The sequence below is a fragment of the Arachis stenosperma genome, chromosome 5 (assembly GCF_014773155.1).
Source record: "Arachis stenosperma cultivar V10309 chromosome 5, arast.V10309.gnm1.PFL2, whole genome shotgun sequence".
Classification (NCBI taxonomy): domain Eukaryota; kingdom Viridiplantae; phylum Streptophyta; class Magnoliopsida; order Fabales; family Fabaceae; genus Arachis; species Arachis stenosperma.
The window spans coordinates 37,346,774-37,361,515 of record NC_080381.1 but is presented as its reverse complement, the minus strand read 5'-3'; the positions used below and the strand labels follow the sequence as shown (position 1 = coordinate 37,361,515).

Sequence of the window (14,742 nt, the reverse complement as noted above, 5' to 3'; positions counted from 1 at the left end):
TATCAAAAGTTCAATCCATTAACATCCTAAATTTCTTAATCAAACTTAATTAACCTTCTTCCTTTAACAGAAAATAGGATACATCTGGCTCTATAACAATTGTTTCCTCAAATCCGTTGCCGTAGTTAAAGATTATTTTCATGCGTCTAAATTAAAGCGGGCACATAGTGTTAACTTCACATGTGACTTCCGCAATCAGCATTACATAATGACTCTTATTTTTTTTATTCTTTTCTCTTCTAATGTGTAGACTTGTTTCTTTTTTATTTTATTTTTAATTTTATTTTTTATGTATTATATATGTTAATGAGTAAGTTAATTATAGAAAATAGAATACATTTGGTTCTGTAACAGTTGTTTTCTCAAATCTATTGTCATAGTTAAAGATTACTTCCATGCATCCAAATCAAAATCGATCACGTAATGTTAACTTCACATGTTGACTTTCACAGCATTTTGTTTTTTTTAATGTGTAGATTTGTTTTATTATTTTTATTTTATTTTTTAATTTTTTTAATTTATTTTTTTCATGTATTATATATAGTAAGTAAGTTAATTATAGTTTGATTAAGTAGCATAAAGTGTTGTATATATATTGGTTGAGTAACGTTACTGAAGTATAGTATATTCATTTTTATAATTTATAATTTTATTTTGATATTCATTTTTGCCTTCATAATTTTATTTCTCTTTTCTTTTTCTCTCTGCTTTCTTCAAATTTCTGGACACAAATCCTAATATATGTATGTAAAATTTGTTTTGTTGTTTAAATTTGCATTGGATTATGAAAATGAAATTATACATTAGTTTTGATTATGTAATTTTTTTTCTTTTATTGGAAATAAGAATCATATTGATGGAAGAAGATGAAGGAATAGATATAAAGTTAATGATTTTTTTTATATATTAAGGGTAAAATAATTTTTAAAAATGTGTATTCTGTCTATTATAATTGTCAAATACAATTCTTTTTAATCGTGTTTTTATGTTATTTGGATGCCATTATTTTGATAAAAAAAACTTTTAAATTTTTTTACTTTTAGCGTGTTTGACAAATTTCTAATAGTAAAAATAAAAATACTAGAAAAGTAAAAATATCTTTTTTCAAAAGTTACGATTTACATTTTTTAAAAGATTTTTTTTTCTTAAAAAAAAGATGGTTTTTATGTAATAAATAAACAAAAAATACTTATATTTATACCCCAACATAATTGATATATAAAAAGATCTTTTACATGAATTATTCAAACATAAAATTATTTTTATTTTTTTATAAGATCTTTAAATAAAATAACTCAAAAAAAAAGATATTTCTTAAAATTCGTCCAAACAAGTCCTTTGTGTATGTATGCTTGTCTTAGTATTCATATCTTTGTGTTGTTTCTCGGTCTTTATATGAAAACAGGACAAGACAAGACATTGATGGACAGAGATACAAAATTTTGTATTCTTGTATTCTATTTGGTTATAAATTAGAATAAATTATGAAATCTAATTTATTCTCATTTTTTTTCATTCAAAAAATTTGAGATGAAAAATAATAATAATAAAATATATAATTATAAAAAATTAACAAAAATAATAAAAAAATAAAAAATAAGTTGTGTCTCTTGTTAGTGTCTCTGTATCCTTCCTGTAAGGATAGACACAAAATACACTAATTCAGTGTCTCTAGACACACTGTTTCTGTCCATGTTTCTTCTGTTCATGTCTCTTCTGCCAAACATAATTTTATATTTCTGTGTCCATGTCTTAGTGTCTTTGTCTCTGTAAACAAACAGCAGCCTATAAGACATGAACCAAATGGAACCCTAGTCACTCTACCGCTGTCAAGTCACTGATTCCTCACCTCACTAATGCACACTTTGCATCACTTACTACACCTTAATATTAACAATAACCACACTTCTTCACTCCACTACAACTCCTCATTGCCAACACTACGCCGCTGCACCACTTTCGGCGACTCTTTGAATCTCTTTCACTTTCTCGTATTTTAATTTTCTCTTTAATTTGATTTCTCTTTTTTTTTTATTGTTTTAAGTGGATTAGAGTTAGATGCGTGTATAAAAATGTATACAAGTAACACACAGATATAGACGTACACATGCACACATAAAGAACACTTAAAGATCTCGAGTTAGTATAAAAATCAATAAAATCTGACTCTTTAAAATCATCTCTTTAAAATCATCTTCTATCGAGGACACACATAAAAAGAAGAAAAAGATGGTTAAGTCCAACTCTCCTTCATTTTGATCAATTTGCCTATCAATGAGACACAATAAGTCCACATCCTATACTCTCTATCTGTCCCCTATTATTAACGCTGCAACATTTTCACTCAATTTATCAACATTCTAAAATCATAACTTTTACAAAATTTATTTAACCTCAATTCTTGAAAGTTGAAAAGCATAAAACTAAACTCTTCAATTTTTCTAGCACCACAAATCTCATCTCAAACCAAACTTTTAAAGGTAATTATGACCCAAAATCTATAGAAATTCTACCGTACATACACTCTACTTCTCCATTCTTCTCTTAACCTATTTCAATCCATATCTCTACCTATTTAATTCTAACATTCTTTACTCAATTTATTTTAAATTTCAATCCTCTAATCCTTTCCACTTCCATACACCCCTTTTAATTTCACATTTAAAAGTTAAAATTTACACTTTTTAGACTTCATTCTATGCCAAAATAAATAAACAAGTTTTGTATATTAAGAAAAACAAAAATAACAACGAACTTTACGCTTCGTAAACAAAATTTGTATTTTATTAAGCCCATGAGTCCATGACTCCACTTCAACACTTGTCTCTCTCACCCTTCATATTTTCTCCCTAATCTCTTTACTCCATCTTCTATTTCATTCTCATTCTTCTTAGTTTGTATTCTCCTCCTTCTTCGTGTGAGTGTATTTCACTCTTAGAGTTGCTGTCTCTGCTTAAAGTATGATAAATTGATAATATAATACTTATTATTTGTTAGGTTGAATTATTGAACCTTAAAATTACATGGTATAAACCATGATTTTGAAAATCGGATCGAACCTATCGGTCGGATTGATCTGATTTTGAACAAACTTTTTCTATGATTTGGCTCGACTTAAAAAACCGATAAATATAAAACCGTTTCGAAACTGTTGAACTGGATGAAAATCAATCGATCCAACCGAACTGGGACCCGCCCGGTTTTCACTCAGCTGCCTCAAACAGTATCGTTTTGGGATTAAAAAAAAAAAACAGGAATTGAAGCCTTACACTCGCAGAGTGACACGAGCCATCATCCATTCATCCCTTCATCTTTCTGAAAGACATTGCTCTTCGCCTCTTCCCTGTTCCCTCTCTGAGAAAGGAAAGAGGAGACAAACCCTAGCATTCACCGCCGCTGCCGCTCTTCTCACCGCCGTCGTCCCACCATCGTTTAGTCGTCCTCCACCGTCCCCTCTGCTGTATTCTCCAACGCCTCTGCTCATTCGCCAACTTCTTCGTGTCGCATCGCCAGCTCCAGTTCGGAAATTCGTCGCCCATCGTCCGTGGTTGTCCGTCGTACATCGCCGCCGGCGTTCTTGCTCCCTCTCCCTCATACTCTGCTCACTTCTCAGACCGAAGGTAATCTATGTTTTCTTGATTTTATTTTTGTTTTTTATTTCTTTCTTATCCCTGTTTTCTCTGTCTTCTTGCTTAGTTTATTGAGATTCATACTCTGCTCACTGCTCATTCGGTAATGGCTATTTTCTTTCTTATTTTTTTTTAATTGTTCAGTTCTTTGCTTGCTTGGATCAGTATGGTTTAGGATATTCATTTTCCTGAATGATTTGAAGCAGAATTTAAGTGGACCAATTTAATCTTGCTTGTTTTTTGAGATAATTTAATCTCCTTTGTTAACCTAATTTAATTTTGCTCGCAGTAAACCCCAATTATTCAAGCAGCTTTTTTGTATGAGTGCTAAAATTATGATAGAAATAGCTGTCAACAGCTTTTTTTTTTTTTTAATCTTGCATTTGGGCAGTATATTTGTTTGCAGTTTCCTTTTGCATCTTATTGAATGCATTGCTTACTGAATCTAATCAGAAGCTATGATGATGAATTTTGTAGCATTGGTAGGATACACGGTAGGATACTTTTAAAGATTTTGATTAATAGTAGAGTTCTCTTCCAATTATAGCTTGCAAATTCTTACTAGGTTTTGTCCAGGGCCTTCAATTCAATTTAGTTTAGAGTTATTTGTTATAAAAGAAGTCACATGTGAAATTCTTTTTTCTTTACTTTTCTTTTTCTTTACTTATCTTGTTTCAATGTATGCTAACAGCTCATGAATTAGTCTCTTAAGTTGGAAACTCTGATTTCTGTACAATCAGTTCCTACATGCTTTTAACTACAATATATAATTGGGATTCATTTCTACAAGTTTCTTGATATAAGTTTTCTTTAGCCTCTGTGTTAACTAGAAGAATGTAGTTCCATGATAGCGTATGGTCTTTAATGTTTGCTACTTTCTTGTATCTAGCTTTATTGTTGAGAGAATTTAATATGTTGCAGATTTACTAAGATCATATGACTTTAGTTGATGTAATGCTTTAAATTTGGGTGATATTTTAAAGTTTATATTAGATTATAATTATGTTTTAGTGTGTTTATTTATATTTTATTTATTATTTTATTATAAAACGGTTATTGCGGTTGAACTATGGTTGAACCAGTAAACTAGTGAATCAGTAACTAAAGCGGTTCGATGACCGGTCCGTTTTTCAGAACTTTGGTGTAAACATTTGAGATTTATGATAATTCTTCCTTTTCCTTTTTCTTGCATGAATCGAACATATAGTTGAGGCATTAGTCACACCAATTAAATAGTTGATTTCATTCTGGGTTCCATTTTTTTTTCTCCTTTCAGCTTTGACATTTTTTTTGGTTCCCTTCATTGTTTCACTTGCTTTGGTTACTATAGCACGGTAGATGTGAATAGTAAACTCGAGAGTTAACTCTCTAGAGTCTTGGTTGGCAACCATGCACTACTAGTTTGGCTTATTCCTTTTTCTTTTCCTTTTCTTTCTTCTTCTCTAGTTTGCTGAAAGTAATGAGTTTCCATTTCATGTTTTGTCAGTTACACAGTTTAGAAATTAAATTATGTTTAGTAGTTAACAATGTCTTGGTTGCTGAATGAACTTGCAGTAGGAGAACAGTGGACATTATACAACCATGTTGGTCCATCATATATTAGAGGGTTCCTGTTACTATCATTGTGACCCTTGAGTAGGTCAATTTATCGAAGGTTTGTGAATTTGTATTCTCTGGAAGGCTAGTGCTATTTGATTTCACAATTATGGAAGCAGCAAAGGCTCTTTCACACTCCAAAGCTGTCTCTTTTGGTTTTTCGATCGTGAGCAACAGCGTCTTTCTGAGACCTTTCAACAAGCATTTTCATGCTGATATACCTAATAATGACGGTCGATTTCACTGCAGACCTATACACATTGGTTCCCAATTGAATTGCTCCTACAGAAAGCAATTCTCCTTTTTGAAACCAACAAGAAAAAGGGCTGATCTACTACCAACTCCTACATGCTCAGTTGCCGGTAACTCCAGCAGCAAACCTCATAATCCAATCGAAATGTACTTGAGAGGTTTCTCGGCCGAATCAGTAAAAGCGGCTCTTTTGCAGTTGACTCCCATTGATATTGTGAAGTGGTCTGGGATATTATCCATCATAGCTGCAGCCACAAAATGGACTGTGAACACACTCTTCAGTCCTTTCTTCTGGATGTATTTTAGTTGGTCATGGTTGTTTTGGCCGTGGTTTGTAGCTATATTGATTGCATTTTGTGGGTTACACTGCTTTAGGAAACATTTACATGGCGAGGCAAACATGTTCGAGCAATTGGCAATTGTTACATCAGCTTTTACATGGCTCACTCTGGTTCCGCCAGGTTTTTTCAATGGCTACCTTGAAGGCTGGCCTTTTGTTTTCTTTTTTGTGTATCATTATTTCTTTTTCTTCAATGTTAGCGTTCGAAAGAGGTTGTATGGAGACTATTTTACCCGGCCCCATGACCCTAAATGGGATGTCAACTTGCCGATGATGTCTCGTCTTGTGTTTAGTGCGGGAGTCATGGTTGCCCATTGGCTTGCAGCATTTGAAGGGCCAGAGCTTCACCGGATACCAGGTGGGTGGAACAATCTTGGAATTTGGGCTTTAATTCTAACAACTCTACTAATGCAGTACAATGCAACATTATATCTTGCTAAGTATTCAGAAAATGTGGTGGTGCCAACTGCTGTTGTTCAATTTGGACCGTATCGCTGGGTTCGTCATCCAATATACTCATCAACTATGCTTCTATTTGTAACAAACTTCCTTGCGCTTCGTGCACCCTTGAGTTTGCTGTTTGTTGTAGCAGTTTGTTTGTTGTATTATAGGCAGAAGGCAAAACTGGAGGAGGCTTTAATGGTTGAGACTTTTGGTGAGAGTTATACACAGTATGCTAGCAAAGTTAAGTACAAGTTGATTCCTTTTATCTATTAGTTGGTTTCCGAAATATATTTGTTAGAACTTTGAAATTTGATTGGAATGTCAGGCTTAGGCAAAAGAGTGGCTCTAGAAATCTGGAAAATTTATTTGTAAATCATTCCATTGTTGTTTTGATGGCATAGACAATTTACTTTCTAATATTCAAAATCATGCAAACAAAATCTTTTTCCATTAGGTGCAAGTGGGCTACATGAATTAAACAACATTGTTATGAGCTTTTGTAAATCATTTCCAAAGCATGCAAACATTGTTTAATTCTTTAATCTTGACCTGTGTGCCTGCATGTGTGCAAAGTATACCTTGTTATGAATAACAAATGGCAAATTCTAGTATCCCTATCTTTATGACGTGACTATTTAATTGATCAGTCAATAGCAAGGTGACAATTGGTGAAGGCCATTAAATACTAATCAGTTTTGCTGTGTTCAAATCAACGTGTTAATAAAGGTAATTATTGCAAGTGGTGAGTAAACTTCATTAAATTAGGCAATATTGTAACTTCACATATTTGAGATTTATGTTTAATTAAAATTCAATTATTTTATTGGCCCAAAAAGTAGAGAACCACCATTGTGCAGTGGGACACTAGGGTAAGAGGCCTGATCGTGATGGGTGATAAAGGATTTCTTGCGGCAGAATAAGTGTTTTGGGATTATCTTGGTTCTGGAATTAACTAGATGTTTGTTCTCTCTAAATTGAACTTTTTGGTATGTGTTTTTAAATAGTTATTTTTAGCCAAGACAACAAATCAGCAATGGATTTTGATCAATGCGGCGGCTGTGTCATGACTGGCCTGCAGAAATGTGTGTTCTGGATAATTTCGGCGATGAAACCATCTCCGCTGGAGTTGAGTGGTTGGAAAGATACAACGCTAGGTTGAGTTAAGTTGTGATATTATAGCTTCAGGATAGTCATCATATTATGGTGGTTTTGTGGTTCAATGGATTTTGTGGTTTTTGTTTCTACAAATTGTTTCTCTCCCATTTAAGTTATGATTTTAGCTTCAGGATAGTCATCATATTCACTAATATCCCGCCATGATAGAGCACCCCTTGTAAAAATGATTTTTTTTTGGCATATTTTAATGAATTTCAAATTAGATTTCACCACTAGAGAAGAAACAACACTAGGTTGACTTGGGGATCCTGAGTGTGAAGCTGGAACATCTTTTTAACCCTTAAAAACATTTTTTTATTTTCAATTCAAACACGCAATTTTTTCTTACTCTCTTCAAGACTCAAGATTAACTATACACAAAAAAAAAAAAAAAAACTCGATTAACTCTTTCCTTCATCCGGTATTTATTTCAAAAATATTATTTGTATATAAAAAATCAGTCATTATATATTTATTGTAAATATATATTATGTTTAATTTATTTTTAATGTGTATTTATATTTTAATATAATTCTATATAAATGTCTGAATAATTAAATTATATAAATTAAAATATTGAATTAGGTAACCGAAATAAAAATTATAACAATATATATATATATATATATATATATATATATATATATATATATATATATATATATAATCAAATGCACACAAAAATGAAATTGAAAAGTGTTACGATGGCGGAGATTAGTGGACTGGACTCATTGGGTTGGCCCAATCGTTTGAAGGAGAAAGCCCTTCGACTAGTTCCGCGTCTGAGAGTCTCCGTCCGACTTGTATGTGCGAGAGAATGGGGGGTGGTACCTACAAAGATACTCTAATGCTTAAGTTAGCAAGGGTCTAAGCAAGTTTAAAGAGTATTGGAACTTAGAGATACTTGAGAGGTGTCAGTATATTTATAGTGATGAACCAATAACCACCGTTGGAGTAGTTCCACCTTTTAAGGAGGATAACCGTCCCTTTATCTTAGGGAAGTTGGGATATGGCTCCTGGAAGTGGGTTGAGAAATTTTAGGGGCAGTTACTTATTTGAATGGGTGTTATCTGTCAGCTAATCTTTACTCCCGACTTTCTTAAAGCAAGTCGTGGTTAGATCCGACTTCTTGAGAGAATGTCGGTGTCGTGTGAGGACCAATCTTTAGATTGGACCCTTCATTTGGATCTGGACCTTAATGTTAAATCAGGGTATGAACAAAAAGAATAAATTTTATATTTTTAATTTGAGATGTATAAACCTAAAATTACTTGCACTAAAAAAGTTAATTGTCTAATAACAAAAACTTAAACCGTATTATTATATTATTACAGGTAAAGGGCAATACGTAAAAGTAAAATTGGACACCAACATACATGTACTGATATTATATATTTTTATGGATATTAATTTTAAAAAAAATATTACTCGTATACTAAAAATCAACTATTCAATCAATTATCATGTATATTTATATTTTTATACGTATATAAGTTTAAGATTTGGATCCTCTAAAGTTTGAATTTTATTTTAGAGAATAAAATGTAATCTTCTATCCTTGAATAGTTTCTCTTTTATATTTATTCTTGGTCCTACCTATAAAATAAATGGTGAGAGATCATACTTTACTCTCTAAAGTGAAATTCAAATTTTAGAGGATCTAAATCCATAAGTCTAATACAAATTAATCACTCATGTCACGTGTTTATCAAGCAACCCTTTATACTCCACTAAACACTTTTGGAGATGCACACTCACCTAATACTCAATTAAAAACTCAAATCACTCTAGTTGCATCATCAATTCCAATTCATCGCGTCATGCTTTCTTCTTTTCTCATGATAATGAATTTTCTTCATCGTATCTTGTTACCTTTTCTTCTCAACGTATCAAGAATCATCGAGTCTCATCAACAGTGTGATTATCTTTATTCGACTTGCTCCATTTTTCTTACAACATGAACCATCATTTCAATTCTCATTCTTTGTTTTTCTAGTCAATTTTATTTTCTCTGTTTTTATTATATTTTAATAGTAGAATTTTTATTTTTTTTTATTATGCAATTTAGCTAAAATTGTAGTGCAGTAGTAAAAGAAGAAAAAGAAAACCATTGTTAAAATTGATTCTGGTGCTGCCATTGTAATACCTTCAGATTTGATTTACATTTTTAGGAAAAACAACTATTTGTATCCATAAACTTTACGAATGCTGACAAAAGTACTCATTAAAAAAGGAAACTAATGTTGTATCCATCAAATATGGATTCCGTACGACAAAAGTATTCAAATCCTAAATTTATGTTGACTTTTTAATAAAATTTTAGAATTACCCCCACCATTATCTTCAACCCCTCCTCTCTTTTTTCCCAAATCTCAAACACCTCCATTGCCTAAAAATAGGGGTGTTCAAATCCAAACCGATCCAAATTAAACCGCTCATCCAATCCAATCCAAACCGAAACCGATTAAAATCGCACTAATTTGGATCTGATTGGATTTTATTTTTTACAAACCGCTGGATCGGATCGGATTTTGGATCTACTTTTCAAAACCGATCCAATCCAATCCAAACCGCACAATGTACTATAATATTATTATTTTATTATTATATTTATAATTATACTTATAACATGTTTAATTTATTATATATTTTTATATTATTCATGTATTATTATTATTTAATAAATAGTTTATGTTCAAAATGTTATTTATTATTTATTTTAACTAACTTATAATTTTATTTCTATGTTATGTTATCGTTAGTTTTTTAAGATATTGTTGAGACTTATTATGTCATTGTTAATTATTTAAAATTTGATGTTAAGACTTGTTATATGTATTTAATTTTTTTAATTTACAAAACCGCAAATCCAATCCAATCCAAACCGCTTGAAATTGGATCGGATCGGATCGGATTTTTTTTAAAACATCATCCAATCCAAACCGCACCGCAAGTAAAATTAGTGTTCGGATCGGATGAGTTTTTGACTCAAAACCGATCCAAACCGCACCGCGAACACCCCTACCTAAAAACCCTAATCTTAATACCTAAAAACCCCAAATTATCATTTTCTTAACCCTAATCTCAATACCCCTTTCAGCAAATTTCAATCTTCTCTTCAAAGTGGCCAACACATGCCGTATACATTTCGTTAATTTCCATTCCAGGTCCATCCACATGGAGAAGAAGCAGAGTAGCGCAGCGGCCATGGGGTTGATGACTCGTTGAGCCCATGAGTCGACGCCGTGAAGCCTTCAAGGACTGTGGCCATAAGCGACCAAGCAAACGCATTGGTTCAAGCTTGCGTCCCCATTATTCGCCTGGCCGCCAGAGAGCCTGATTTTGACACTCCCGTTCCCATTGCTGAGGTCACCAACTATACTAATACTCTTTCCCTCTTTCCAATTCAGTGCTGACTCCTCACTCTTATGGTTATGGTTATGGATAGGCTGAGATTAATGCAATTCGTGAAGGCCATACAAGGTACATCCCCAACGCCGGAACATTACAATTACGCCAGACCATTTCTTATAAGAATAAAGAGAAGATTGAAATTTGCTAAAAGGGATATTGAGATTAGGGTTAAGAAAATAGTAATTTGGGATTTTTTAGGTATTGAGATTAGGGTTTTTAGGCAAGGGAGATGTTTGAGATTTGGGAAAGAAGAGAGGAAGGGTTGAAGATAATGGTGGGGGTAATTCTGAAATTTTATTAAAAAGTCAACATAAATTTAGGATTTGGGTACTTTTGTCGTACGGAATCCATCTTTGATGGATACAACATTAGTTTCCTTCTTTAATGGATACTTTTGTCAGCGTTCGTAAAGTTCATGGGTACAAATGGTTGTTTTTCCTACATTTTTATTTGCTGTTTTTAAAGCGTGAGTTTTTTTTTTATTTTTTTTTCATCGCCTATTTTTATGTATGGTATGGTATGTTGATTTTTAGGGATTGGATTAAAATAAAGTATTTTATTGCCCATTGTAACAGCCCAAACCACCCGCTAGCATGATATTGTCCGCTTTGGCACACAAGGCCTCACGGTTTTGCCTTTGACGATAGGGATGATAGCCGAAGCCCTCCACACTTACTCGTCAAAACGCGTCATGCTAGGGAGAGGTATCCACATCCTTATAAGGCATGCTTCGTTCAGCTCCGGCTCTAATACCATCTGTAACAGCCCAGACCACCCGCTAGTACGATATTGTCCGCTTTGGTACACAAGACCTCACAGTTTTGCCTTTGACGATAGGGATGACAGCCGAAGCCCCTCACACTCACTCGTCAACATGCGTCATGCTAGGGAGAGGTATCCACACCCCTATAAGGCATGCTTCGTTCCCCTCTCCAACTGATGTGGGACCTTACAATCACCCTCCTAAGGGAGCCCAGCGCCTTTGCTGGCACATCGATCCGGGCTTAGGCTATGATACCATCTGTAACAGCCCAGACCACCCACTAGCACGATATTGTCCGCTTTGGCACACAAGGCCTCACGGTTTTGCCTTTAAGAATATGATCATCTGCCCATGTCAACCAAAAATCTTCTTAAGTTCTGCCAACTCTAACGACCATACTCTACGCGACACTATTAAATTTAATCCTAGATGTGACACTAAATTTGACATTTTCAGTTTTAAATCCCTATCTCCATTACAAACTATGGATAAACACGGTGTTCCAATATCATACAATGCAATTATAGTTTGGTTACTCATTTCACAATTACCTCATATTAGAGATTCTCAACCTTGTCGCTAAGACCGACTCGCATCCTGGTCCTTCCAGTTGGGACAATGTTTAGAGACATGCCCAGGCAATCCACAGTGATAGCATAATCCTAGCCCAGCCATGCACGACATTTTCGGATGGTATCTTTTACATCTCGAGCATCTCAAGTTCTCTTGGTGAGTCCTTGCCTACTTTCCCTTACTATGCCCTTTGTGATAGTCACCCTTTCGGTAGTCGTTGCAGTCTTGTGAGTATTGCGGTGCATGATCACTCCTCTTAAAGTTTTGGCCCCTTAGTGCAAAATCTCTGTCTTGACATCTTGGTGCAAGATCTCTGTCTTGGCCGTTCTTATAGAATTCTCCACAATCATTATTTTTCGCAGCAGCCTTCCTTAAGCACTCCTCTACAACTCTACTCTTATTCACCAACTTGGAAAAGATGCGGACCTCCATAGGCCCCACAGCAGTCAGAATTTCACTCCGAAATCCACCCTCGTACTTAATACACTTCCACTCCTCATAACTCTCAGGAGCACCTTGACAAACCATCAAGAATTAACATAACTCTTCAAACTTACTAGTGTATTCTGCCACTGTTATGGAACCTTGCTTCAGCTGTAGCAGCTCCAACTCCTTCGCCGCCCTAACCGAGTTCGAAAAGTACTTCTTATAGAACTCCACTCGAAAGGCATCCCAACTAACTACAACATCACCTTATTGCAATAAACGACGAGCTCCTTGCCACCAAAACTGAGCTTCTCTTTCAAACTTGTATGTGGCAAACTCTACATACTGATTTTCAAGTACATGCTGAGCTTGCAACGCTCATTCCATTGCCTGAAACCAATTGTCGGTCTCAGTGGGATTCGTAGTTCCTCTGAAGGTTGGAGGATGCACCTTCAGAAAGGATGACAATGTCATTGGCCCATTATTCCCATTTCCTCCATTTACATTGTTAGCCTGATTGCCTAAGGCAGCAGCCGTGGCCTGCATAGCCGCAGCCATGTTCTCCAAGGTAGCCATGAAGTTTGTGGGGTTGTTCGCATTCGTATCGTGTTCCTCACTTTGATTCCTACCTCTCACTCGACCGCGACCGCGTCCACGAGTCACCATCTGGTCCTGTTCATACCAAACAAGTGATATCAAGGTGATCAGTCTCAATATCGCAAGCATAGCGCTTCAAAGTTCCGAATGCAAACTCATGAACCTTATGCTATGTTTATCAGTTAGATATCCTAAATAACACGTAAACATAACTCAGAGTATGCTCAGAAGCATAGTCAGTCCGTCCCTCAGGCTCTATAGGAACGAACTGCTATGATACCATAATGTAACACCCTACCACACAGAGCTTTACGCCTAGGTTGTAAATCAATGGTGGTGAGGTCTCACGACGAGTATAGCATTGGCCGCGACCCACACTGAACATCGAATTTTTGATGTCAGAAAATGGAAGAGGTGGTAACTGATGGTTTCCAACTACCTTACAGAATTGGCACACTCATTGGACCAACAAGGCACATCATTTCTTACGTTTTGATGTTGTTCCTGATCCAGGTCCCTCTCATGAATACTTAGATGGTGGCATAAGTACGGTAGGCGATTCTTGTTGTCTGAGCTATTCCTCGGAGACCCCAGAATAGACGCAATCCCGGCCGAAAAATTGCAGAGAGATCCAGGATAGGCTCCACAGATGGATCATGTGCTTGATGTTTCGGACAACCATCATGTTGAGTAGAGACATCGTGTCGGGACACGCTTCAGTCAGCGTGAGTGGAGGTGGCTCGATGATGCCATCAATGCATTAGAGGGGAGGGTTTGAGGCCGTAGAGGAGCCAGTGGAGGTCGTCGAAGAGCTAGGGGTGGTAGTCGAGGTAGAGCATGATGTGGAGGGAGAGGCGAAAAGGATGAAGGTAAGGGTGGTGATGGTGGTGATAATGTTGGCGATGACAGAGGTGATAGAGGTGGTGATGGAGGACACGACAGAGGTGACTGGTGGAGATGGTGATGGACGTGACAGTGTTATGAGTGGAGGTGTTGGTGGTCGTGGTCGTGGTCGTGGTGGTGATGGAGATGGTGCTTTTGGTGGGGGTGGCTATGATAGTTATGGTGGTGGAGCGTTATGCAATGCTGGAGGTGGCGGAGATACTGGTCGAGGGTTTGGTGATTACTTTATTGGGTGTCCTAGCAATGACACAGCGATGCATGATAGTCAGACGTGGATGAGCCCAGATGAGATGCTATCGAACTTGCTTGGCAGTGAGGGCCTTGACGCAAAGTACGGAGGGTCACGTTTTCTTGAGAAGATTAGCATCATCATGCAGGAAGATGATATGGCACGACGCATACCTCAGGTAGGTGGATCCCAGACACCTATAGATGTGGATCTGAATGAGCCTCTTTCTGGACCTGTCGATGATACATTTGCGTTGGGTGGGACACCTCCCTCGACACACGCTACACATACACCTGCACATTTCGGTCCATCGATGTCACAGGAATGCATACCAGACAAGATGGAACATGATGGCAATAGAAACGAGGATAATGTCCCTCTAGCGTAGAGAGCATGACGGATCAGGCTCCCCTGGCGCTGC

General features: G+C 35.8%; 1 protein-coding gene across 3 annotated transcripts; it reads left to right on the top strand.

The window, feature by feature from the left end:
- Nucleotides 1-3,283: 3,283 nt before the first annotated feature.
- On the top strand, nt 3,284-6,622 carry LOC130979479 (uncharacterized). 3 transcript variants are annotated; one of them, XM_057902931.1, is made up of 3 exons: nt 3,284-3,620; nt 5,184-6,175; nt 6,266-6,622. In XM_057902931.1, the coding sequence occupies exons 2-3, from the start codon at nt 5,335-5,337 to the stop codon at nt 6,532-6,534; spliced, it is 1,110 nt and encodes a 369-aa protein (XP_057758914.1). In that variant the 5' UTR covers nt 3,284-3,620; nt 5,184-5,334; the 3' UTR covers nt 6,535-6,622. The 3 variants fall into 3 exon arrangements, with proteins under 3 accessions (XP_057758914.1, XP_057758915.1, XP_057758913.1); XM_057902932.1 differs by having other exon boundaries at nt 6,259-6,622; XM_057902930.1 differs by having other exon boundaries at nt 5,184-6,622.
- The last annotated feature ends 8,120 nt before the right edge of the window (nt 6,623-14,742 follow it).